This window comes from Pipistrellus hanaki, assembly GCF_964339955.1.
Source record: "Pipistrellus hanaki genome assembly, chromosome: 1".
Taxonomy (NCBI): Eukaryota; Metazoa; Chordata; class Mammalia; order Chiroptera; family Vespertilionidae; genus Pipistrellus; species Pipistrellus hanaki.
In genome coordinates, this window is record NC_140503.1 from 67,475,889 (window position 1) to 67,501,877 (window position 25,989).

Below are 25,989 nucleotides of genomic sequence, written 5' to 3' on the forward strand. Positions count from 1 at the left end.
AGGAAGGGGAAGAGAGAAAGAAAAGAAACATTGCTGTGAGAAAAACCTCTATTGGTTGCCTCCTGTAAGCGCCCAACCAGGGATTGAACCCACACCCCTTTGGTATATATGACAATGCTTTCAAACAACTGAGCCATCCAGCCAGGACTAGTATTTTTGTTGATAATGCAAATGTTTTGCATTTTACAAAAACACAATCCAAATTGTAGCTTGACTATCAGCTATTATTTGAATTCAATTAGTACCAAATTAATAATGGAAAGAATTATGCTTCTTTAGACCTAATATATGATATGTTTAAATTCTTAGGAATTAAGTCTGATTAACTGGATTGTATGGATATTTGCATAAGCTATGTTTATTTTCCTAAAATAGTCTCTCACTGCTCCTCCTTCCCCCCCACTTCTGTAGGAATTCAGGGCCTCTGAACTGCTTCGAAGTGGACTGGACAGATCTAAATACCTTTTGGTGAAAGAAGCCAAAATCATTGCCATGACCTGTACTCATGCTGCCTTAAAACGACATGATTTAGTCAAGTTAGGTTTCAAGGTAAAGACTTGTATTTTAATTTCTTAATTCATCATTTGTTTAGCTGTTAGTTTGTTTTGTTCTTAATGTAGGCCATTTCCCTTGGAGATTGACCTACTACTTTTAGAAGTTTGCATTTATAATAACTTAAAATGTCACTAAAAAGTGATGACTTTCTATGTTTATATGATTAGTGAACCCTATATGTAATTTTTCTAAATCAGTAATATATCCATTAAATAATATTATCACCATATGATTGTCTAACCAAATTTTAATACTTATTAAGGTAGATTAATATATATTCACTATGTGAAAAATATCTAAACAGAACTGAAAGCTATTAAGATAACATTTGGTGATTTTTTTCACCTATTAAATAAACATCTACTCCATATGCTTGCATTGTTCATTCTTTAAACACACTTTCAGCCCAGTTATTTGTTCATTCAATAAAGAAAACGCTTTCCATGTGAGGACATGGAATATTCTTATTTAGACTGTAAGAATGAGGTATTAAATTATTTAATCACATGATAAAGACCAGAGCGCTAAAGGGCATGGTATAGCCTGTGACTCAGTTGAAATGGAATGTAATAATGAGCAAACAAATTTGAATTTGCAGACTGTGACTTTGCTAGTGAAGTAGATTTTATTTCAGTGCACATCATTTAACTCCCCTGCAACTGATTTATCTGTGCTTGTTTAAAATATGGTTTCTGTACTAGTTTGAATTCAGAATTCGCAAAGTATTTGTTGTTTACGAAAGTAACTGACAAATTTTTTAGTGTTATGTGTTCACTGAAAGGTGTTAAGTAAATTGAAGGTGATAGAATTGTTGTTATCTCGGATGAAAGGTTTCTCAGTTGCAAGTAGGACAATAATATATTAAAAGGTAGTGTGAAGTTACCCTTTTGAAAATTATTAGTGAGACTTTTTCACCTATTTTATTCTTGGGGCTGACATAAAATACACTTTTGAGTTTTATATTAAGTCATATCAGTTCAATAACAAGGGGAGATGATTCAGTTATAATTAGCATGTTATGCTTGCATGTAGCTTTCCACATGCAGATTCTAAAACACATTACTTGTAGCTTATCACATTTTCATTATTCATTTCTATACTTACATTGTGCTACATACCTAAAGATTGTTAGCATGAGTGCTGAAAGTATCTGTTGGATTTTTTTTATGTTTTTATTTTAATGTTTTATTTTTATCCAATTTATACATGTCTATCTGATTTAAGAGCTTAAGAACCTTATAGATCTGCTTAAAATTTTAAAAAGGCAGTCTCCTATTCTTTGATCCTCCCCAATTATCCTGTCTTTCAACTCTTTTAGGTTTTCCTTTGTTGTTTTAATCTATATCAATAAAGAATGTTAGATTTCCATTTTAAGCCTTGTCTTTTGACTCTGTGCTGTGCCCACGGAGACATGTGTATACATTCCCAGTATAGTTATGTCACAATTTTGCTTTGTGATTAAAATCTCCTTTTTAAAAAGCAGAATCTAGAATGAAACCTGTTTTAGGTTGGGAGTTTAGAGGAGGGCTAGACACATTGGAGTTTAGCCTGATACTTTCAGAGTGAGAAAGAGCCCAGCAGACAAAGTGAAGAGAGGATAGCATGAAGAGGACTAGAGGCAGGAATGGTTTTGCCATTTCTAGGTCAACATGGTTGAAGCCTAATAATGAGGAGAAAGGTGACCTGTAAAGTACACCACACTATAATGGATTTTTTTCCGAAGACAGTGAAATGTTTGACACCAGGGAGGTGAAGTGATTTGGTGACTGCTTTATCAGTGATGTAGGTGGTATAAACAGGAGGGGAGCAAAGAGATTGCTTGCAGTAGTCAGAGTAGTGGCTTAGACTAGAGTGATAGTGGTAGTAGAAATGGAGAAAAATGAATAGGTTCAAGAGGGAGTTCTTCTAGGTAAAATTTATATACTTTGGTGATATATTGAGTGCCTGAATCAGGAGATTGTTGAGTGCTGAATCAGGAGATTGTTGAGTGGCTGGTTAGGATTCATAAGGAAGAAAACTTGCCTATGGTAAGAGTATCAATGGATGAGAATTACAAATTAGTTGTTATAGAATAGTTATCGGGATATAAAGTACAGCATAGGAAATATAGTCAGTAATATTGTAATAACTATGTATGGTGTCAGTTGGGTACTGAAACTGTCAAGGGGAAAACATATCATTGGCTAGCCACTATGCTATGCTATACACCTACAACTGCTACAAAATAATATTCAATGTAAATTAAAAAAAAAATTTTTAAAGAAGTACCAATGGAATTGACCTCATATATAATCATAAATTGATTTGCTTGTGTAGAATTTAAAGGACTGAATTGATATTATAGTCCAAGAAATGATATACAGGATCTCCTCACTGTAGAGTTATATATTTAGGGGCTTCCCTGAGGTTAGAGACAACCTGGAGAGGCAGAGGCATGGTGATAAATAAGATCGTGAACTTTCTGCTTGAATGATTTATTACTTTTATCTGAAATTATTTAAATGTTTTGCGTGGTTGTGGTGATGATGGTACGTGTGGCTTTCAGGCTGTCTTGCTGACAGACTTTCCTTCTCTCTTACTCAGTATGACAACATTTTAATGGAGGAGGCCGCTCAGATCCTAGAGATAGAAACGTTTATACCTCTTCTGCTACAGGTAAGGTACTGAGATCTGAGACACAGAAATGTGCAGGGGCAGCATCAGAAAGCTGGACAATGTTAGGGTGCTGATTGCCATAGTTAGGTATTTTCTTTAACATCATTATGTTTGATATGCTATTTTAAGCCTGGAAACTTCCTTTTAAAATATTCACTGGTTATTTAGTAGTTTGTATTGTTTCTTGGAGTACAATTTAAAAATTCATAGTCTATGTCTACTTTTTGAAAAAGTGAAATAATTTTAATAAAGAAAATTGCATTTTTATGGTGCTTGGAGGAAAGATAGGCTTTTTTTTCTTTCATTAAAGTTGTTTTTAGAATTCTTTTTTGTTTATTGGGTGGAGTGCTTTTCTTTATTTTATGCCTAAATCTTTTGAGCTAAATGATGATGTTTAAAGTATGTTTCTTATTGTACAATATTCTTTACAATGAACGCATTAAAAACAAAATGTGGAATTCTAATTTAGAAATCAAGATTGCTCTAACTTATAGATAAAATTGGGTTCCAAAAATAGTTTTTTGTGAGCCAAGTTATTTGGGACTTGAAATGTATTTTATCAGGGTAGGTTTCAAGAATAAGGAGACACATTGAGGAGGAAAGTGAAATAGTCGCATAGGAAATTAAAGAAGGGGTAATTTTTACTGCGTTGGGGGTGCAGAACTGGCTCTCAGCATAATTCTGATACAAGGGTTTATGTTGACCTGTATGGGCATCTGTTTCCTCCTGTGTACTCTTTGTTAGTTCTGACCTATACCTTCCAGAACTCTTTGGATTGGATTACCCTAAATGTTAAAATAGGGTAATTCCATGTTTGCCTTCTCAATCCTCCATCCTTCCTCATATGCCATCAGCCAGATGCAGAAGTAGGAGACTAGCAGGATAATCTGTCAATTAGAATATTTTGCCATTTCCTCACTTGTCATTTCTAGAATCCTCAGGATGGTTTTAGCCGACTGAAACGATGGATTATGATTGGTGATCATCACCAGTTGCCTCCGGTCATTAAGAACATGGCCTTTCAGAAGTATTCCAACATGGAGCAGTCTCTCTTCACTCGCTTCGTCCGGATTGGAGTTCCTACCGTGGACCTCGATGCCCAAGGGAGAGCCCGAGCAAGGTAGGGGGTTATTCTGGTTTAAGGGCGCCAGCTCGGTAATCCGGGTATTTGATGGCATCTTCTGTATACACTCTCAGCCCTGCCTGCTGTCCAGGAACTGGCCCTCTCGGTATCTGACCACACCTTTATTGCCTTGGCATGGGGTGTGAATTTTTTCCACTGTCCTTTTTTTATACCCCCCAAAGATAACGCAGTTAATACCATTTTGAAATATAAAGCAAAAAAATGAACAAGAGGAGAACACCAATTTTTGCTTCATAAAGTGTACAGGCCCCATCTCATAGTTAACCTCAAAATTTTCCTGAATGTATGGATTTTCCCCCCTGCTCTTTGATTTGAAGATAACATGGCCTCAGAGAGCACTTTGGAGCTGTCCCTTCTGTATGTCGTCTGCCTTCTGATTTGGTTAGTTGAAGTAGGGAGGCAAAGGATGAAAAAGCATTACTGCTAGAGAGAGGAGCACAGAGTGGGAAGCATGAGAATTAAGAGGAAGAACCCGGTTCCTTAGAAACACCCTGTCTATGTGAAAGGGATTTTACCTTGCTAATATTTCCTGTTTGGGGGCTTTGTCTTTGGAAAGCTTGTGCAACCTGTACAACTGGCGATACAAGAAACTCGGCAACTTACCCCATGTGCAGCTCTTGCCGGAGTTCAGCACAGCAAATGCCGGCTTGCTGTATGACTTCCAGCTCATCAATGTGGAAGATTTTCAGGGAGTGGGAGAGTCTGAGCCTAATCCTTACTTTTACCAGGTAAGAAAAAAACATAGGACTTTTAAGTTTATTTTGCATTTGGCAGGTAGAACTACTACCTAAATCAGTGAGTGATACGAGCCATGTGGCCAGTCATTACATGAAGGAAAGTTAGATCCTCTCCTTACACACAGCACAAAAAATTTAATTTCAAATGGAGTAAAGATACATACACAAAGGGAACTATTAGAAAACTTTCTAGAAAGAAGAAAATATTGATGAATATTTAATGTTGGGGTGAGAAAGAGCTTATTAAGCTTGTTACACAGAAACAAAAATCATAAAGAAAAATACTGGTTTGAGAAAAAAAATTTTCAACATTTAACAAACAACATGTTGCACTCTGAATTTATATAGAAATCTTATAGTTTTTGCTTTTTTAAAAAAAATCAGCTCTCCAACAGAAAAAAAATGCAATAAAGATAAGAATATGCAATTCTCACACACTCACAAATATAGATTTATAGTAAGTACAAATCGCTGGCACAAATTTTCACCTCTGATATTATTTGTTGGTGTAGGTTTGGGGAAATTTGAAACTCATGCAAAGCTAGTAGGAAAGAAGTTTGGTAGGCATATTGTCGGTATGTATTAAAAGCACAATGTTCTCACTTCTAGTAATTCTTCCTTAAAAAATTAGATGAGTTTACAAAGGATTTATATGCTAAAATGTTTCTTTTATCTTTTTATTTTACTACAAATTATTTTGCAAATTAGAAACAACCTAAATGTCTTATCAGTAGGGATTAATTATATTGTTACCTATTCCATATAATGAAATATTGAATTGCCACGAAGAATGACAACATTAGCCCTAGCCGTTTGGCTCAGTGGATAGAGCGTCAGCCTGTGGGCTGAAGTGTCCCGGGTTTGATTCCGGTCAAGGGCATATACAACGGTTGCAGGCTCGATCCCCAGTGGGGGGTGAGTAGGAGGCAGCCTATCAATGATTCTCTCTCGTTGATGTTTCCATCTCTCTCTCCCTCTCCCTTCATCTCTGAAATTAATAAAAATATATTAAAATATAAAAAGAATGACAACATTATAACCTGGTTTGCTGACAGGAAAAATGTTTATGCTGTATTAAATGGGGGGGAAAAATCAAGTTGTAAGTATATCTTTAGTGTTCCATTTTATTTATAAAAAGGAACAGAAAAACAAATATATAGAAATATATTGGTAATTGGTATGAAAAGGCCTGGCAGCATTTACACCAAAAGATATCTTTTACCCATATTAGAGCTGATGCTTAAATAAATGTAGTTTGCTGTTGATAAGATTTACATAGTCATGCAGCTTCTTTTCTCTGCTGTCTTCCAAAGAACCAGAAGATTTGAGAGATAACAAGCTGTGCTAGTGTCATGAGTGTTACAGAGTATAAATGGCTTTTTTGAAGGTCTTTCTTTAATTTTCCTGTTGCCTTGACACAAAATGCAGCTTCTTGTCTTTTTTAAAATTTATTTATTTGCTATACTTCTTTCTCCTTTTACTTTCTTCCCTCATCTCTTACTCCTTCCATCAGTCTCTCTGACCTGCACTAAGCAGCCTGTCTGTGCTTCCTGACTTTCAGGCTCAGGGGATTCCTTTCCTCCAACTTTGACCACTCTCTAAAGTCAGCCAGACAGACTAATATGAGGCCACATCCTCTTCCCACCCAAAGTAGAGGTGGCAGCCATCATAAGAGAACAAACACAAAACACAAAAATACTGTGAAGTCTGAAGAAGGAAGAGCATAGTGTAAAACTTGAAGGTTGACTACAGTACTGCTAGATGTTTGTGTTATTAGACTGAATCTTATACTGGCTTCTAAGCCATTGCCTCGCCCCTTTATGTTAATGTTTCTTTCCATAGCCATTCATTGTTCCAGTGCCCTGCGGCAGAACATTATCCATCTGCATTGTGATTGTTGCGGTCCCAAAAGTATTAAGTCTTTAAGTTGATAACTTTTATTTTATGATGTTTATTACAAATATATTGCAAATGTCAAAGGGTAATACTTAAAATATTCTACATTTATTTATCAATGTTACTCTAGAGCAGTGTTTCCCAAACTTCTCTCATGATGAGAATCACCTGGTGGAGTTGTTAAAACACAGATTTTAACAACTCCACCAGGTGAATCCCAACTAAGAAGTGCTAAACTAGAATTTTTGAGAACATATAGGTAAAATTGCATACCTAACTTAGTGCTCTGTATATAAAATCTGTCTTAGAGCACTAGTTAAGTATACAATTTTACCTATATGTTCCCAAAAATTCTAGTTTAGCACTTTTTAGTTGGGATTCAGGAATCTGTGTTTTAACAACTCCACCAGGTTATTCTCATCATGAGAGAAGTTTGGGAAACACTGCTCTAGAGTAATGTTACTCATCAGTTTCAGGTAAGGTGTTCACTTGTCCAAATTATTAACTTTTCACTGCTAATGTGCTAGTTGTGCTAGTTGGTTAACTATATAAAATTGAAAGAAAAGTCAATAAATACACAATCTGATATTTGCCTTACAGAATCTTGGAGAGGCAGAATATGTAGTGGCCCTTTTTATGTATATGTGTTTACTTGGTTACCCTGCTGACAAGATCAGTATTCTAACAACGTATAATGGGCAAAAGCATCTTATTCGTGACATTATCAATAGACGATGTGGGAACAATCCATTGATTGGAAGACCAAATAAGGTAATTTTATGAATATATATATATTCTCTTATTTATGATATTGGTAAGATGGAAATATTTGTATTTATTATGAGTTCTTTATATTGTCCCACTTCTTCTCTTTGCTATCTCCTTTTAAGATATGTGAGAAAATGCTGTCATAGAAACTATAAGTAATTCTCTGACAAACCTATCTGTCAGTGTTGTTGGTTTGCTTTGAACTTCTGTCTTAACTACCACACTGAAAATTTTTGTAATCAGAAATAAATGTTTATAACATTTTTGTGGGCAAAATGATAGATAATTAAATTAGATGGGAATTGTATTACTTCTTGTTTTGTTTGCAAAAGTATAATTTGTTCTCTCTTTTTGTGTGTATATAGGGGAGTTTTTTTGTGTTTTTTTTTTCTTGAAGATTAAGAATTGTGAAGTGCCTCCAGACCTAATATTTTTTTTTAAAGGTTTTTTTGTTTTTGTTTTTTTAATGTGTAACATAGGTACAATTATTTACAGTTAATAAGTTTTATGTAAGGAATTTCACATGTGATTCCTTCTACTGCCTTAGTTTCTCCTGAGTTTGAGTCTTAATCCTTTTAAAAATAATTCTTGCTCAATCCATAGTTTTCACATCAGTTAGTCTTATATAACAGGAACATTGGATGATCATGTGATCACATCAAATTGTCTGTCACTAGCAACCCAGAAGGATTAGCTAGACAAAACATCTGCAAGACTCCTGAGATCTCAGACAGCTGTTGGAAAATCTCACTGATGGCTATTACAAAATCACATATAACTTGTGTTTTATTTATATTGGACAGAGCTGATCTAGGCAACAAAAATAAGTAAGGGCCCATAAAATGTTCTCAATAGGCCAAATGTTAGCAATATAGCAGAAAGAAAACCTAATGGGAAAAATGTTTTGTGGTCATGTTCACAGCAAATGAGATGTGGGGAATAATATAAAAAAATAAACAAATATGCTTGATTTTGTCAATAAAATGTTGAAAATTGAAAAGAATAACCAAACAAATGTATTAGAAATGATGAGGTTATGACTTTAGTTGTGAATATGGCTGTATAAAAGCTCTTTCATCTTTCCTTGGAAATAATCCAAAAGTAAGAGGAAAATGGGGAGAAGACAAACTCCATTTTTAGTGAGATAACCCAGAAAGGGGTGACTAAAATCCTGAAGGAAATAGGGGGAAAAGGGAACTTAGGGGACTGGTCTTGGAAGTGCCTGCAGGTGTGCACTTCATGAAGGTGAGTGGCATGCTCTGAAGTATAAGAGCCACATTCCTGTTTCTGAACAGTGGATTCAGAAATTGGGGTGAGCAGATACCTTCCTGGTCCCCAGATTGGTTCAAAGAAACCTCTAGGTGAGCTGTATGTGCCATAGCTTTATTTGCAAATAGACTGGCTCTATAGTAGCAGAAGAAAAGAGAACCTTCTATTGTGAAAAAAAATCCAGCCTTTAGAACACAGTCCTGCTCACCCAACCCTAATCACTCACATAGTAAGTGGATAAGGAATCCACTTTACTGAGTGGTAAAATAGTGGGGATGAGGAGACTAGCACAAGCTCAATTTATACAGGAAAAAAAATCAGGTAAAGAGCATCAAAACATACTAATTGACAATATACATGTTCCAGAAAAAAACATGTTGGCCTGGAACAGATGAAATTTTCAATACACATTTAGCTTTGAATTTTAAAGTACTTTAATGAAGTAACCATATCTGAGAAGGAGGGCTATAAAGTAGAAAATTAAAGAACTCAGCAAGAGATAAAATACGGAATGGAAGAAAATAAAACAAAATTATAGAAATGAAGATAAGATTGAAAGGACTATGGTGAGGCATAGACACTCCATAAGGGGTACAGTGAAAATTGAGAAGCTAATAACTTTGAGATGTAGAAAGTTTAGAAATAGAAGAAACTCAATATCTGAGTTCTTTTATTTATAAATAACAGAAAAACTTAATTCAAATAATAAAGACAGTTACTCCTTCCCTTAGCAAGATGAAAGTAGCATGGCTCCAGGTTAGAGGGACTTGCTGATGTAGTCAGTGACCAAGTTTCATTTCATCCTCCTGCCGGCCCTTCTCATTTGAGATAAGCTCTCCACATGGACAGGGTGGAGCAGAATTTTCTAATGTAACACCCACACACAAGAGCAAAGCACTTGAATTCAGAATATATGAACATCTGTAAAAGTCACTGTTAAATGAAGACAACCCAATACCAAATTGGCAAATGTAGTGAACAGGTATTTCACACAAGAAGACCTATGAATGGCAAATAAGCATGTGAAACAGTGTTTACCATTATTTGTTGTCAGGGAAATGCAAATTGAACCTATAGTGGTATACCACTATACACGCTATGGAATGCTAAAATTATAAAGATTGACATATACAAAGTGTGGGCAAGGATGTGGAGCGATAGGAATTCTGGAACTGGAATATTGCTGATGAATGTGTAAAGTGGTACCGCAACTTTAGAAACAGGTTGACAGTTTCTTACAAAGTTACACATGCACCCTTCTACACAGCTCAGCAATTTCACTCTGAGCTTTTATTCAACAGCAGTGAAAACATGGCACAAAAATATTTATATAAGAATGTTCATTGCAGTTTTATTCAAAATAGCCCAAAACTAGAGGCAATGCAAATGCCATGAACAAGTGAGTAGATAAACAGATTGTGGTATGTGCATTCAGTAGAATAGTAATGATGTAAAAAAAAGTATGAACTTTAATGTACACAACACATGGATGAATCTCAGAAACATATGCTGAGTAAAAGAACTTAAAAAGAAAGTACATAGTGATTCCATTTTTATGGAATTTTCGAATTGGTTATGGCAAAATCTATAGTGATAGAAAACAACTCAGTGGTTGCCTGGGGTGGGGAATACAGATTTGACAAAAAGGGGCCTGAGGTCTTGGGAAATTTGGTTGTGGTAGTGGTTTAAGGGAATATACTGTATATTGTCAGGATGTATCAAATTGCACACTTGAGTGCATTTTACTGTATGTCAGTTATACCTCTGTGAAGCTGACTTCAAAAGAAATGTTAACTTCCAAAGATAGGATCATAATTGTAATTTTTACAGGATAAGCATTTGTTGAATTAATGAAAAAGATAAATGCTTAGGTGTCAATATTAGACTGAAACCTCCCTGAATTTTCTTACTTGTACATGTCTTTTCAAACTGAATAATAAGTACTATGAATATTATTTGTTTGTTTTTTTGATAGAGGAATGCTATAGAACTAGGAATGTGTTAAATGATAAATGAGCAAAATAAGTTATATTGCAGGGCATCAAACCAGGATACCAGATAATGAGCTAAACACAGTGCCTGCTTTCATGGAATTGAGTAGTTTAGTAGGGGAAGACTGTGAATTCCACAGATGTTATTCAGCTCAGCAGAGGTAAAGATGAGTAACATAGGGGCATAGCCATCTGGTTACCGTGGTTTACTTCAAATAGTTCACGTTCATTAATTTGTCTTTTGAATGCCAAGTATATGGTCATGTTTATTATGGATTGATTATTTCAAGTATGCCATACTTACCATTTTTTTTCTTTCTAGGTGACAACTGTTGACAGATTTCAAGGTCAACAGAATGATTATATTCTCCTTTCTCTAGTACGAACCAGGGCAGTGGGCCATCTGAGGTGCGTAAGGAAAAACTATTATAATGCCATTGAACTTTACTGTCTGCGTCAGTTTTAAATTTCTGTGGCTAAGTAGTTTGACTTTTTTAAAATTTAAAGTACAATTAATTGTTATGGCAGCTTTTGGTGTTGTATGTTGGAGTGTAAGAATGGATCTGTCAGGAATTAAAAGAAGTAAAGTGGTACGAGCTGTCTCTTCAGAATGACTTTTTCATTGCACAGGATCTCTGGTGTTTCCACACAGTCTGTCAGCTTCAGTGTTAGAGGATAAAGGAACCATTTGTTCTCTCAGGATTAAGAATTGTCAAAACAAACAATAATCTATTTTTGTCACTTATTGTAAGGTACTTAAGCACTAGAGATTTATGGGAATAATGTCTTCTGATTACAAAGCAGCCCTTTAGTTTTATATAAACCTTCATCTCATATGACTTAATTGCAAAACTATATGGAGAGTTCATTTTTATTATTTTATTTGGTGGATATAAAAAGAAAATTCTTCAAGCTCTCATAGTGTAATCAGTAAGTCAAGCTCTGTTTGGAGCTTAGCCCAGTGCCCAGGTTCCATTTGACTGATAACTTTATGTAAGAGTAAGCAAAGAAATTGTTTGAAGACTGTAGTGTTCTAAAATACAGTTTATTTTTGTTTATTTATTTGTCAAGCAAGTATTTGGAGACTAGCTTTTCTAAAAAGCAGTTCCTTTTCCGCAATGAGAGTTACAACTAGCTGCTGTCTGAATGGGGCATCATTATAATTTATATAATTAAATCTCGCAAAAGCTCACAGTGTAAGTGCATGAGCACTGCTTCCTCCTCTCCCCACCTCTTTTTCTTACTCTGTAATGCTTTGTCTTTTCCGGATTCCCATGACTTTAGCTCTCTGCTATTTTTTGCCTGACTTTTCTGGAAACTTAAAAAAAAAATAGATGATGGTGATAAAATACTTATCATAAATGAAAGGTTAAAAAAGAGCCTGATTTTGGCATTGTCTAATATCAAGATTCTCTAAGCAAAAATACCATTATCCATGTAATCAATCTTCTTTGTATTTGTCAAAATTTGCTCTTGAACGTCCAGTTTCTTCATTAAAATTCCTAGTGATGGTTCAGGTGTTGTTAGATTATACAGGGGAAATGTTCATTTACGTATTATTTATGCTTCTAATTACGTAAATTTTGTAGGTATCTTAGCTAGAATTTTACCAAACCTTGCTTGGATATTTTGGTTCACAGAGATAATCTTTCATATCTTTCTTTTTCTAATATTTTATTTTTTAAGTGTCAAGAGATAAAGGAAACCTACTTCCTTCTTATTTCTCTTTTAAATAATAGCTTTATTGAGATATAGTTCATATACGGTACAATTCACATATTCTAAGTGTACAAGCCTGTGATTTTTAGTGTATTAATGGAGTTTTGCAGCTATCTTCCCCATCAGTTAAGGTCATTTTCATCACTCCAACAAGAAACCCTGTACTTACCAGCAGTCACTCCTTTCTTTCCCCAGGTCCTTGGCGACCACTATTCTCCTTTCTGTCCTAGATTTACCTATTCTAGGCACTTGGTTTAAATGGAATCGCTTGGCATAATGTGTTCAAGGTTCATTCCTGTTGTATCATGTATGAATATCCATTCCTTTTTATTGTTAAATAACATTCCATTGTGTGAATATATCACATTTCATTTATCATTTATCAGTTGATCGATATTTGGGGATTTTCCACTTTGTGGCCATTATGAATAATGCTGTACGAACATTCATGTATCAGCTTCTGTGTGGACATGTTTTCCTTTCTCTAGAGTGTATGTCATGTGTAACTCTGTGGTTAACCCTTTCTGTTTCCCAGTGCCTGTCATATTTCCTTTGCCCACATCTTTTTCATCCAGGGTAGACTCATTAGGAGATGGTATAAGAGCCAATTATTCTGCTTTAGTTCCAGAAACCTGTCTTAGGGACACTCTGGGCCTGTTCAGAAGCCAGAGTAGTGAGACATTTCTAGTCCCTTTCCCAGCATTTGTTGTTCTTGTTCACCCACCTGGTTTCAGTAGCCCAGGTACCAATAGAAATGCTGGGGACCTGCTCAGTGCAAAGCAGTGTGTTGTCCTCATAATAAGGTAAGGGTCTGTCAGAACGAAGGCCTGTGGTTGAACAGTGTTCCTGCCCAGCCGTGTTCTGGGACTGAAAGCAGGTGGTGATCTCATTGCCCTGAGTTCAAGATACAGCCTCAGGGAACCCTGTCTGCTCTCTTACTCTTCTGACTGGTAGTTTGCCATGCTCACAGTGTTCGGTCACTCATTACAGATCCTTTCAAGTCAGTCTATTACTTGGCAGTGTGCTGGGATCTGGGCCTATAGAAATAACTCTTATAATATTCTTGATCTCTACCTTCATGGAGCATAGGGTTCAATTGGGGAGACACTGAGCATATCCTTAGAAGGTGCCCACACTTACCTCTGCAGAGGATCTTAGTGTAACCCTCTTCCTGTGCAGGGAGATCAGGCTTGCAAAGCTGCTTTGCTGCACTGCAGCCCTGAGGCCTGGAGAGCACAGTTCCTCCAAGGGACCAGGTCAGGGTTGCTGCAGTCCTGGATCTGTGCTCTGCCTAGAAGTGGAGAGCCTTCTGGGTGTGAAGAGGAGACCAGAATGTTATGCGAAGGGATATGGTTTTTCCTACCTAAGTGAACATCTCATAGTTTTGTGTAGTGGGGGGGATGGGAGAGTCCCTGGTTATTATCTTCGTAACATTTGATCTCTTGTAACACCCTAATACTTACTTTCAAGGATCAGGGATAATTTTACCAGACTTTATTATTATTCATTAAAGTCTTCTTTTTTTGTAAAATACAAATTCAAATAGCCACGTAAGAGCATCACCAGAAAACAAACAGTCCTCTATATTTGAAACTAAAATTATCTTCTTTTACTAAAACACTTACTAAAGTTAGACTTAATGTATATCATTCTTTTTATAAATTGATTTGACTGAAATAAAGTTTTAAAAGCATATATTTCCTTTAAGAGATAAAGAAAGCTGATATTCGTTAGTCACATGTGTGGTTGTGTCATTCAATTTAGCCATTTTTATTACTGTTTATGTGAACACTGAATACTTATTGTAGGCCAGGCATTGAGCCCAGGTACTAGAGTAATACATGAAAAAAGACATGGTATTATGTGATGTTATATCATGTCATCATGCTATCTATATTATAAAAGGCCAGTGGCCGGAATGCCGGAACGACCAAACAACTGGTCACCAGGAGGTGCATTGATGTGTACTGCAGTGGCAGCAGGAGGGACCCTGGGTCCCGCGTGATTTAGTGCACTAGGCCTCTAGTATGTATATATTTGTAAATATTATTACAAATAAGTATAAAAAAGTGGTGAAAATTACCAGGAAGTAAAATTTCTCTTTGGGGAGGATGGGGTTTGTAGGTGAAGAAATGGAGGAAGGTTGGTTCAGGTTGACTTACTACTGGTGACTGATATCATAATACCAATGTAGCTATTTGGATCAGTTTAGTCAGTGCATCAGTTATTTTATGATTTCCCTGCCCCAAAGAAGAAGTCAACACAAAAATTAGCGATAAAGCATTAACTTTGTACTTGGTATACAAGTCACATAACATTGATTAACTTAATGTTTATTCTATTAAGTTTAGAAGAAACTTAACTTTTTGTTGACACAGCTTAATAGGAATATTTAGTAGAATATGTGAGAAAAAGAAAGCAGCTACATAAATATGTTATAAATTTTGATGTATGTTAATTAATTTTGTTTGTTTCCCAAAGGGATGTTCGTCGCTTAGTGGTGGCCATGTCTCGAGCCAGACTTGGACTTTATATCTTCGCCAGAGTCTCCCTCTTCCAAAACTGTTTTGAACTAACTCCAGCTTTCAGCCAGCTCACAGCCCGCCCACTTCATTTGCATATAATTCCAACGGAACCTTTCCCAACCTGTAGAAAGGTAGGACTTCTGCATTCTGTACAGCTGCATTCTCTTACGGATGATCACATTGGGTAGGAACGTCATCAGACAGATCTTCCAATTACTGACTTGAGTGTCGCTTGCATTAAGGAACTAAATTAGATTTTCTATATAAAAATAATGTATGCCAACATTTATTGAGTACTCCCCATGCATCAAGCAATTAGTTCTTTATGTACATTATTTCATTTCACCTCAGTAACAGCCCTGCTCAGTAGGTTTTCTTATTAACCCAATTTTACACACGAGGTAATTGAGTATTAGAGCAGTAGTTTGGCTATGCATCTAGTAGATGAAGAATTTGGGATTTGAAAACCCAGGCAGGCTGACTCCAGAGTCCATGTTCATAATCATTGTGTAGCTTTGTAAGGACCTAACAGAGTAATAAATAGTTTAGCTCTTGGAGAAGCCTTAAGCTTACATTCTGGGAAAATGTGGGAGGGAGCAGCACATACATGTATATTTAACAACAAGTTATACTCAGAGAATACCTCTCCCTCCTCATTCATCCCTGCTTCCAGTTTCCTCTCCCTCCTTCTTTCTTCCCTTTCCTCTCCCCTCCCCCCATAAAAGCAGTCTCTTTATTTCTGGTTTATTCTTTATATATTACCTTTATTTTTATTTATTTATTTATTTATTTTTTTAATAAATCTTTATTCATATTATTACAGATGTTCCTCTTTTCCCCCCTCTCCATTGCTCCCCTCCACCAGGTTCCCACCCCACCCTCTGCCTTTTCCCCACCCCTCATTGTCCTCATCCATAGGTGCACAGTTTATGTTCAGTCTCTTCCCACACCCCCCCCCTCCCCTTTTCCCCAAGAATTATCAGATCATTCCCCTTCCATACCTCTGATTCTATTATATTCAACAGTTAATATTGTTCATCAGATTTTTAAAAAAATAATTTTTTTGGTTTTTAGATTCACTTGTTGATAGTTACGTATTTGTTGTTCATAGTTTTTATCTTTATTTACTTTCTCTTCCAAAAGAACCCCCTTCAGCAATTCATATAATTCTGGTGATGAACTCCTTTAGCTTTTTTTTATTAGTGAAGCTCTTTATCTGGCCTTTGATTCTGAGTGATAGCTTTGCTGGGTAGATTATTTTTGGCTGTAGGTTCTTACTATTCATCACCTTGAATATTTCTTGCCATTCCTGTCTGGCCTGCATAGTTTCTGTTGAGAAATCAGCTGACAATCGTATAGGTGCTCCTTTATAGGTAACTACCTGCTTTTCTCTTGCTGCTTTTAATATTCTCTCTTTGTCTTTTGCTCTTGGAATTTTAATTATGATTTGTCTTGGTGTGGTCTTCTTTGGATTCCTTTTGTTTGGAGTTCTGTGTGCTTCCTGGACTTGTAGGTCTAATTCTTCCACCAGGTGAGGGAAATTTTCTGTCACTATTTCTTTCAGTATGTTTTCAATATCTTGCTCTCTCATCTTCTGGGACCCCCATAATTCTGATGTTGGTTCTCTTGAAGTTGTCCCAGAGATTTCTTACATTATCTTCAACTTTCTGGATTCTCTTGTCTTCTTGCTTCTGCCGAGGGATGTCTTCTTGCTCTTTATGTTCCAAATCTTTGACTTGATTCTTGCAATCTTCCATACTGTTTTTAGGACTCTGTATAATATTTTTTATTTCAGACAATGTATTCTTTATTTCTTGTTGATCCCTTATTATTTCTTGTTGATCCCTTATTATTTCTAGTTGATCCCTTTTCATATCCTCATAGGTCTCGTTTATTTTATTGGCCTTTTCTAGGAGATTCTTGAACAATCTTATAAGTGTGATTTTGAACTCTATATCCAGACGCTTTTTATCCTCCATTTCTTTCGTTTGTGATCTATTTCCTTGTCTTGGCATTTTCACAGCTTCCCTGAGTTGGTAGCCTTAAAAGTCTCTGTGTTCTGCCTTAGGCTTTTACAGCTCTTCCGCTCTTCCTTCTGGTTTTCTCCTTGCTTCTCGTTGTAGAATTTCCAGTCAGTCGACTTTCCTGTAGCTCTGGGCAATGTCCATTTTATATTTTAGTTGTATTTTATTGAAATTGTTGTGTGTGGCTGTGGTTAGGTGTTTACCTGTGCAGCCATCTTGGATCCTCCCTTCGTTGCCATCTAGATATTACCTTTATATATTAGAAGACCCTGCTAGCAGTTCTCAACCTATGGTCATGACCCACAAGTTGAGAACCCCTGCTGTAGAGCCTAAGACCATCCGAAAACACAGATATTTACATTATGATTCATAACAGTAGCAAAATTACAGTTATGAAGTAGCAACAAAAATAATTTTATGGTTGGGGGTCACCACACATGAGGAACTATATTAAAGGGTCGAGGCATTAGAAAGGTTGAGAACCACTGCTTTAGACTATGGTGATTTTTTTCTCCAAATGATTGCTCTCTCTTTTTCTTTAGTGGCCCAAACTCATATTGGACTTACCAGCCTGAAATTGTATTAAAAGCTAGTGACTCTTAGCTCCCTCCTAATCTCTACATTTTCTACATTTAAGTTGAATCACTCTGGTTCCTTCTTTTTTTTTTTTTTTTTTAATTTATTTTTTTTAAAATAAATCTTTATTGTTCAGATTATTACAAATGTGATCCTCTTCCCCCCCTCAATTGCTCCCCTCCACCAGGTTCCCACCCCACCCTCTGTCCTTTCCCCATCCCCCATTGTCCTCATCCATAGGTGCACAGTTTTTGTTCAGTCTCTTCCCACACCCTCACTCCCCTTTTCCCCGAGAATCATCAGTTCACTCCCCTTCCATACCTCTGATTCTGTTATATTCACCAGTTAATATTGTTCATCAGATTTTTTTAATTCCCTTGGTTTTTAGATTCACTTGTTGATAGTTACGTATTTGTTGATCATAATTTTTATCTTTATCTTCTTCCCCTTCCTAAATAACCTTCTTCATCAATTCATATAATTCTGGTTCGGCAGTGATGAACTCTTTTAGCTTTTTTTTATTTGTGAAGCTCTTTAACTGTCCTTTGATTCTGAGTGATAGCTTTGCTGGGTAGATTATTTTTGGCTGTAGGTTCTTGCTATTCATCACCTTGAATATTTCTTGCCATTCCCGTCTGGCCTGCATGGTTTCTGTTGAGAAATCAGGTGACAATCGTATGGGTGTTCCTTTATAGGTAACTACCTGCTTTTCTCTTGCTGCTTTTAATATTCTCTCTTTGTCTTTTGCTCTTGGAATTTTAATTATGATGTGTCTTGGTGTGTTCCTCCTTGGATTCCTTTTGTTTGGGGTTCTGCGGGCTTCCTGGACTTGTAAGTCTATTTCTTTCCCCAAGTGGGGGAAGTTTTCTGTCACTATTTCTTTCAGTATTCTTTCTGTATCTTGCTCTCTCTCTTCTTCTGGAATCCCCATAATTCTGATGTTGTTTTGCTTGAAATTGTCCCAGAGGTTTCTTACACTATCTTCAACTTTCTGGATTCTCTTATTTTCTCCCTTCTGCAGAGGAGTGTCCTCTGGCTCTTTGTGTTCTAAATCTTTGTCTTGATTCTTGTGATCTTCCAGTCTATTTTTAGGACTTTGTATAATATTTTTTATTTCAGACAATGTTTTCTTCATTTCTTGTTGATCCCTTATTATTTCTAGTTGTTCCCTTTTCATATCCTCATAGGTCTCATTTATTTTATCGGCCTTTTTTAGGATATTGTTGAATAACCTTATAACTGTAGTTTTGAACTCAATGTCCAATCTTTCTTTTCCTCCATCTCCTTCCTTTGTCTCCTTCCTCTTGTCTGCATTTTAGTTGTTTCCTTGATTTGATGGAATAGCTTTGTGTTCTAGGTGTTCTGGTAGAGCCCAGTAGCACAGCCTTCCCAGTTACCTGCGGGGGACAGTCTTGGTGTAGCCCTTTGTGGGCTGTGTGTGCAGTCTTGTTGTTAAGCCTTGCTTATTGTTGGTATCACTGGGAAGCTTTGATCTCCAAGCCAATTGGCTGTGAGGATCAGCAGAGTCTCAGCTAGGAGGGCTTCTGTACTCTGCTTGGATAGGGCAGGGTCTCGGGGTGGCGCAGACAAGCTTTGGTTCCCTGTCAGTCTCGCCTTAGAAAAGACCTGTTCTGAGAGAGTTTCGGAAGATTGGTTGCAGGCGCGCACACCTCTTTGGTAAAGGCACAGACAAGCTTTGGGTTCCTGCCAGTCCCTCCTTAGAGAAAGCCAGCCTCTGGGAGAGCTTCTGTGCTCAGCCAGAGATTGGGCGGAGTCTCAGGTTGGTGCAGACAAACTGTTTTCCCTTGGGCTCCTCCCCAAGTCCCGCAGTAATGGCCTCTGGCTTCATACACCTCTGAGAGATCTCTGCCCACTGCCTGACAGTCTGGCCTCTCCCTGTCTGGGGCCGTCTATCAGAGCAATAGGCTGATTCTGTTTTCCTCTTGAACAAGAAAGCCAGTTGCGCGTTAGCTGTCTGCCCTCTCCGCGCACCGGTAGTAAGCCAGCAGCAATCTCTGTCCGTCCCTTCCTCTCCCCGCGCTGGGAGTAAGCCAGCGCCTTTTCGCGCACACAGTTCTCCGTACCTTCACAGTTCCTGAGGTTCAGCGTGCCTTCTCTCTCCTTCCCAGATGGCAGAGCCTCCTCTCAGCTAGCCGTCCGGCACTTCAGGGCAATGCCTCCCCTGTTTTTCAGTTCTAACTTCAAATTTGTTGTGGTAGGCTGCATTCGGGTGTCTACCCTATGCCGCCATCTTGGTGTCTCTCTGGTTCCTTCTTTATTGTATTCACACACTTACATCTTTATGTCCTCTAAACCCTATAGTGCTTACACATAAAACAGAGAGATGGGCTCCTATTGGAATGCTAGCTTTTAGTGTTTTTCACTATATTTAACTTCCTTTTTGCCTTTTCTAGAATGGGGAGAGACCATCTCATGAAGTACAGGTAATAAAGAATATGCCCCAAATGGCAAACTTTGTGTACAACATGTACATGCATCTGATACAGACCACCCATCACTATCATCAGGTGAGTTTTCTCAGCACTAACTCTTAATTTATATCTGTTACAGAATATATCATTTAAAAAACAATTTAAGTGTTATAATATATTAGTTATATTAGTTTCAGATGTACAATATAGTGATTTGGCATTTTTATACTTTTCAATGTGATCACCCCACTAATTTAGGAATCATCTGTCACTGTGCAGGATTATCACAATATTATGGACTGTATTCCCTTCACCTCAGAATAAATCTTTACGTGATTCCTTGTAGAAAACCAACTAAACCAAAACGAGTTGTTAGTATTCATGTAATATCCATACTTTCAAAACATTTTTATGTAGATATAATTTAGCATGCAACAAAATCCACTTATTTAAAGTTTACAATTTGATATCCTGACACACGTATTCTGACGTCTATACTTGTGAAACCATCGTCACAGTCAAGATAATGAACGTGTTTATTAGCCCCCAGAGTGTCCTCTCATGCCTCTTAGGAAGCCCTCTCACTTTTCACTAATCCCTTTCCCACCAGTTCCAGCAACCAAGCTCAGCATCTAGAGCTGCTCCAGTGTTTGGGTGGGACAGAGTCTCGAACCCTCCCCCTCCCTGCCATGGCTTTGTCCCAGGGCTTGGTTTCTCCCTGCCCCTCACAGAGCTCCTTGATCAAAGTCGGTCCTTCTCGACTTGATGTGTCGGTCAGTCTTAATCAGCCACTGTGTTTTTTCAGAAGTGTGACAGGAATGTCCTTTACTAAAAAATCTAATAGGTTTTCATATTATTTTCCTCTCTATAGATGTAATATGTATTTTGATCATTTGTGATATCCGTGTTGGCATATTCAGCAAAACGTAGGCCATTGTCATCAGAGTTGTTTAATCTGTAACATGAAATGGGCAGCATTATTCTGGAGAACTCTTAAAAGTGGACAGTATTTATCAGGAAGATAATGTTAATGTGTGAGCTTAACTTTATAAGCCAATTCTATTTACTTGAGTTCATTCATGCTGATATTTTCCTTTTCTTCTTCTTCATCTTTTTATTAGACTTTTTTGCAGTTACCACCTGCTATGGTAGAAGAAGGTGAGGAAGTTCAAAGTCAGGAAACAGAGATGGAGACAGAAGAAGAGGGCATGCCCCCTCAGGCTGACATCCCCTGTGTAACAGATGCCAGCGTCAGTCACGAACTGGTAGCCTCTCAGCCTGAGGCCATCCCCGGTCAGACTGAGGCCACCTCTGGTCGGGCAGGCACTGGTTCCAGTCCAGAAGCCACCTCCGCTGTATCCGAAGTCACTGCTGCTGCGGCAGGCTCCGACGCTGTGCCCACGGAGGCTGGCATCCAGCAAGATGCCACATCTGCCCCAGAGACCAAATAGCCAATGCCAGCCTTTCTTAGGGAGGACATTTCACTTGTAAAGTCAAAGTAAAGTTACTTTTTGTATTTTGTATCTGCTTCTGCCATTTTAAAGGTAATAATGTTCAGTTCTTATTTTTGTTAACTGGTAATCAGTGTTCGTTCTTGGATACATTTTTTAAAATTGTATGTATATGAACAACTCCATTTCAGTTCAATCAGAAGGGCAAATATCATTCCTTTGATATTTTTCTCATTAACTGAGTGTATCTTCAATCATACCTACATTAAAATAATTTTCTATAGGATATATAGGATATATTTTACATTTTTAGTGAACTTCTATAAAAATGAAAAAGACAGAATACACTGGAAATAATCATAAATGCCCCTAAGCAAATGTTGAGATTGGGGAGGAAATAATTCTATCATAGTACCAGATGCTCAACTTGTTTTGTTTTTAACCTTTCTTCCTTTATGTAAAGGCATTAACCATTGCATACAGGTTTCTCAAATCCATCAAAGAGGTTATATGTATTTCCTTCTCAAAAATTTGTTAACAGATCGGAATCACCTAGAGCCGTGGTCAGCAAACTGTGGCTCGTGAGACACACATGGCTCTTTGGCCCCTTGAGTGTGGCTCTTCCGCAAAATACCACAGCCTGGGCAAGTCTATTTTGAAGAAGTGGTGTTAGAAGAAGTTTAAGTTTAAAAAATTTGGCTCAGAAAAAATTTCAATCGTTGTACTGTTGATATTTGACTCTGTTGACTAATGAGTTTGCCGACCACTGGCCTAAAGTGTTTCTTCTTGGGGCCATTCCCTGAATGAAAACCTCAGGTGAGGGCCCAGGAATGTGTCCTAGAGCAGATGCTCCAGATATTTGAGTTGCTGGCAGAGGGGCATCAGATGAGGCTGGGGAGGCTGAGCCAGGTTTGGCATTTGGCTAAGCAGGAATGTGGCCCGGAGCTGGACAGTGAAAGCAGCGTGCTGAGCCCCGTGTGCAGGATGGAGCTCACAGGGCACGCCGAGGGTCTGCGTTTCCTGCCTGGCTTAGTTCTCTTGGTAGATTTCAAGGCACATGTGGGTGGGCGAGGACTTGACTCTGGTTCCTGTGGCACATCCCAGACTCTGACAGGAGATTGTCATATACATGTTACTAATTTCTTTCATCTCTGACACTTCTATTATAGAGAAAGGGCAAATAGCAATATTAAAATATTCCCTCTAATTAATTCCCTTTTAATGTGTACAAATTTTGTGCACCAGGTAACTAGTTCTATATAATAAAAAGCTAATATGCAAATTGTCCCCTCAACTGAGAGTATGACCAACTGGGAGTTCAACTGGAGTTCGACCAGGGGGCGGGGCCAGCCAATCGCCTGCAGCCCCTCCTCCAACCCCCCCCCCCCCCCCAATCAACCAACCACCCACAGCCCCTACCCAGGGTCAGTCCAGCCCAATTGGCCCTAATTGGACCCCACCCATGCACGAATTTACTATATGTTCACAATAAAAGTAATTTTGCGGGTGCTAGTCCTCACATACATGCCTGAAACCACCTGCTTTTGTATTCTTATACTTGGAGACAACATATAACTGGCTACCTGGCTCAATCCTTTCCTGATAGCAGACAACCTACCTTCTTAGGGCAGTTTCCTCATCATTTCACACCCCTCATCAGCCACCACTTCCATTTCCCTTCCTCGCCCACATTTACACAAGAATTCTGGGGCACGAGACTCTTGTAAGGGGAGAGTGAATCACATCTGCCACCACCTGATAGAGCTGAGCAAACACTAGTCACTCAAAAATACCCTTCCCTGACCTGACTTCCTGGGTTTAATTTCCTAATGAAGTGATCATTTCTTCAAGATGGAGAATCAGAAGCATTTCAATGGCCAGTGTGCAGTTCCTATTTATTTCATCAAAGGTTCTTTGGACATGGTCAAGGTTAAAGTACATGTAGTAGAGGAGATACTTTGGGAGAAATGCCTCCTTTAGCCACTCTAGCAGATGTCAAAATGTGGGAGAGCCAAAACTGGTTTGGCTAGGTGGAAAGAGCATCGGCCAGCAGACTGAAGGATCCCAGGTTTGATTGCGGTCAAGGGCATGTACTGGTGGGGGTGTTCAGGAGGCAGCTGGACGATGTTTCTCTCTCATCGATATTTCTGGCTCTCTATCCCTCTAACTTCCTCTCTGTAAAAAATCAATTAAAAAATATATTTTTTTAAATGTGGAAGAGAACTAGTGGGCAATTTCTCCCTCCACATATACAAATATTCACTTTTTCTGGCCACTCATACATGGACCTTATAAACATAAGTCCTTGTCGGGAAATTATAGCCACTCTCAGGTAATTCTACCTTCGAGATCACCCTTCTACCTCTCATTCATGTGAGGACAGCACTGTAATCTCGGTACAGTGCTTCTCAAACTACAAAGTGCTTATGAATCACCTGGGGATTTGCGGAAATGCGGGTTCAAATTTAATAGGTCTGGGGTAGACCCTAATGCCTGCGTTTCTAACACGCCTTCAATAGACACTGATACTACTGATTGCAAACCACACTCAAGTAGCAAGGTCTGCATCTCTTTCCCAGAACTAGAGCACATTTTACCTTAAGATCTCTTTGTGGCTGGTTATCTACCAAGAGAACCAGGCCTGGATCTTGTGTGATTTGGGCTAGATCCAGACTTGGCTGGTTCCACCCCTGACAAAGCCCCACTGGGTGAGAGGTGCAGCCTCAGGTCTCCTGGCTCGGGGCAGGGTGTGCGTCCTGTGGTTCCCCATCCTGGGCCAGGGCAGCGGGCACACCTTGAGTTCCCTGTCAATCTCCACTGGGCAAGGGATATAGCCTCAGGTCCTGCAGTCCAGCACCAGGGTGGGGGGCGTGGCCTGAGATCCCCTGTCAAGCCTTGTGGGGGCGTGGGGTGTGGTCTGAGGTCCCCCAGCCTGGTGCTGGGGCGGGGGGCACAGCCTTAGGTGCTCTGCCCCAGTCCAGTGCCACACAGCCTCAGGTCGCTGCTGATTGCTCGTTAAGGCTCATTACAGGGACTCAGCCTCCAGGATGGGTGCAGCCATTTAACGGTAATACTGTGATGGTCAATTTGCATATTCCCTCTTTATTAGATAGAATTTTCATTACTGGAAAAGAATTTTTCTCTCTGCCCTTTAGGGATATGAATTATAATACCTGTGACCAAGATAAGCAAACTTTTATGCTACTTTCTCATTAAGCAAGTTGTTTTTCAAACACTATAAATCAAGGTCTAGCTAGATCACCATTATCTTTTTCTTTGCTTCTTGATTTCCTGTTGGACTCAAAAGGGGAAATTTAACTGGAAGGTGGTGTGTCCTTTGCATTTGTCAAGGAAATTTTAAAAAGGATTATGGTGGTGGGATTTGAATTATTTTAGATTGTGTTATCTCTGGAAAGGCCAATGAGTTGCAGTTAACTATAGAATTTTTAAGGAACTTAAGAGAGCAACTCTTATGCAATCTAATAAAAGAGTAACATGCAAATTAACCATCACTCTGCAACAAAAATGGCGGCGCCCATAGGCACAAGATGGTGGCGCCCAGTCCTTTCAGGCCCGCTGGAGTCCCTCAGTCCCAGGGAAGGCTGCTGCTGAGAGCAGGCAGCGAGTGGCCTAGCCTGTTGGCCTGGGAGACGGCTGTGCCCTCAGGTGCAATCCTCTCCCAGCCCTGGCCTGGTTCCTGGACCTGGGAGGTGCCTGTGCTCAGCTGGTGTGATCCAGGCTGCCTATACACCTCCCCACCCCCCCAGCGATCAGATCCCATCTACAGTTGGGGGTGTAGGCCTGGGAGGTAGGCACTCCCCCCAGAGCTATTCCTCCCAAAGGCAGTCTGGGGTGTCAGGCTGCACTCTCATGGAGTGATCCTCCCACATACTATAGTCTTGGAAGTTCCCTTGATGCCAGCCAAGTGATTGGAGATGGGTGGTGATATCTGGGTGATGCTGCCCAGCAAACCTCTCCTGTTGGGTAGAAACTTCTGACCAGGTTAGGGAGGTAAATGGATTTTGTTTAAAATCCTTAGAAACCACAATGGAAATGTTTGAGGTAGGGTTTGACATCGGAAGTAACTTACAACTAATTTCTGAAGGCAAACCTGGACATTGCAGTTACATTACTGGAGAGTACCTCCAGGTCCAGAGGTTGCTCTGCCAGAGGTTGGCTCTGCAAGGGCGGTGGTGGGTGCTTCCCACCCTGGTTCCTCAGCACCTTGGGCAGGGTTTGAGCTCACC

The 25,989-nt window shown here is 38.7% G+C and overlaps 1 protein-coding gene across 1 annotated transcript in view; it reads left to right on the plus strand.

Annotated features, from left to right (window-relative positions):
• The window catches only part of AQR (aquarius intron-binding spliceosomal factor), a 94,162-nt gene extending 72,132 nt beyond the window's left edge, over positions 1–22,030 (plus strand). The window contains exons 27-35 of the mRNA XM_084895360.1: positions 412–549; positions 3,139–3,210; positions 4,143–4,330; positions 4,911–5,082; positions 7,588–7,758; positions 11,338–11,423; positions 15,216–15,390; positions 20,274–20,387; positions 21,413–22,030. Coding sequence (XP_084751486.1) covers positions 412–549; positions 3,139–3,210; positions 4,143–4,330; positions 4,911–5,082; positions 7,588–7,758; positions 11,338–11,423; positions 15,216–15,390; positions 20,274–20,387; positions 21,413–21,742 — 1,446 coding nt within the window. The 3' untranslated portion in view covers positions 21,743–22,030. The remainder of the gene's footprint in view (positions 1–411; positions 550–3,138; positions 3,211–4,142; positions 4,331–4,910; positions 5,083–7,587; positions 7,759–11,337; positions 11,424–15,215; positions 15,391–20,273; positions 20,388–21,412) is intronic.
• Positions 22,031–25,989: the final 3,959 nt, after the last annotated feature.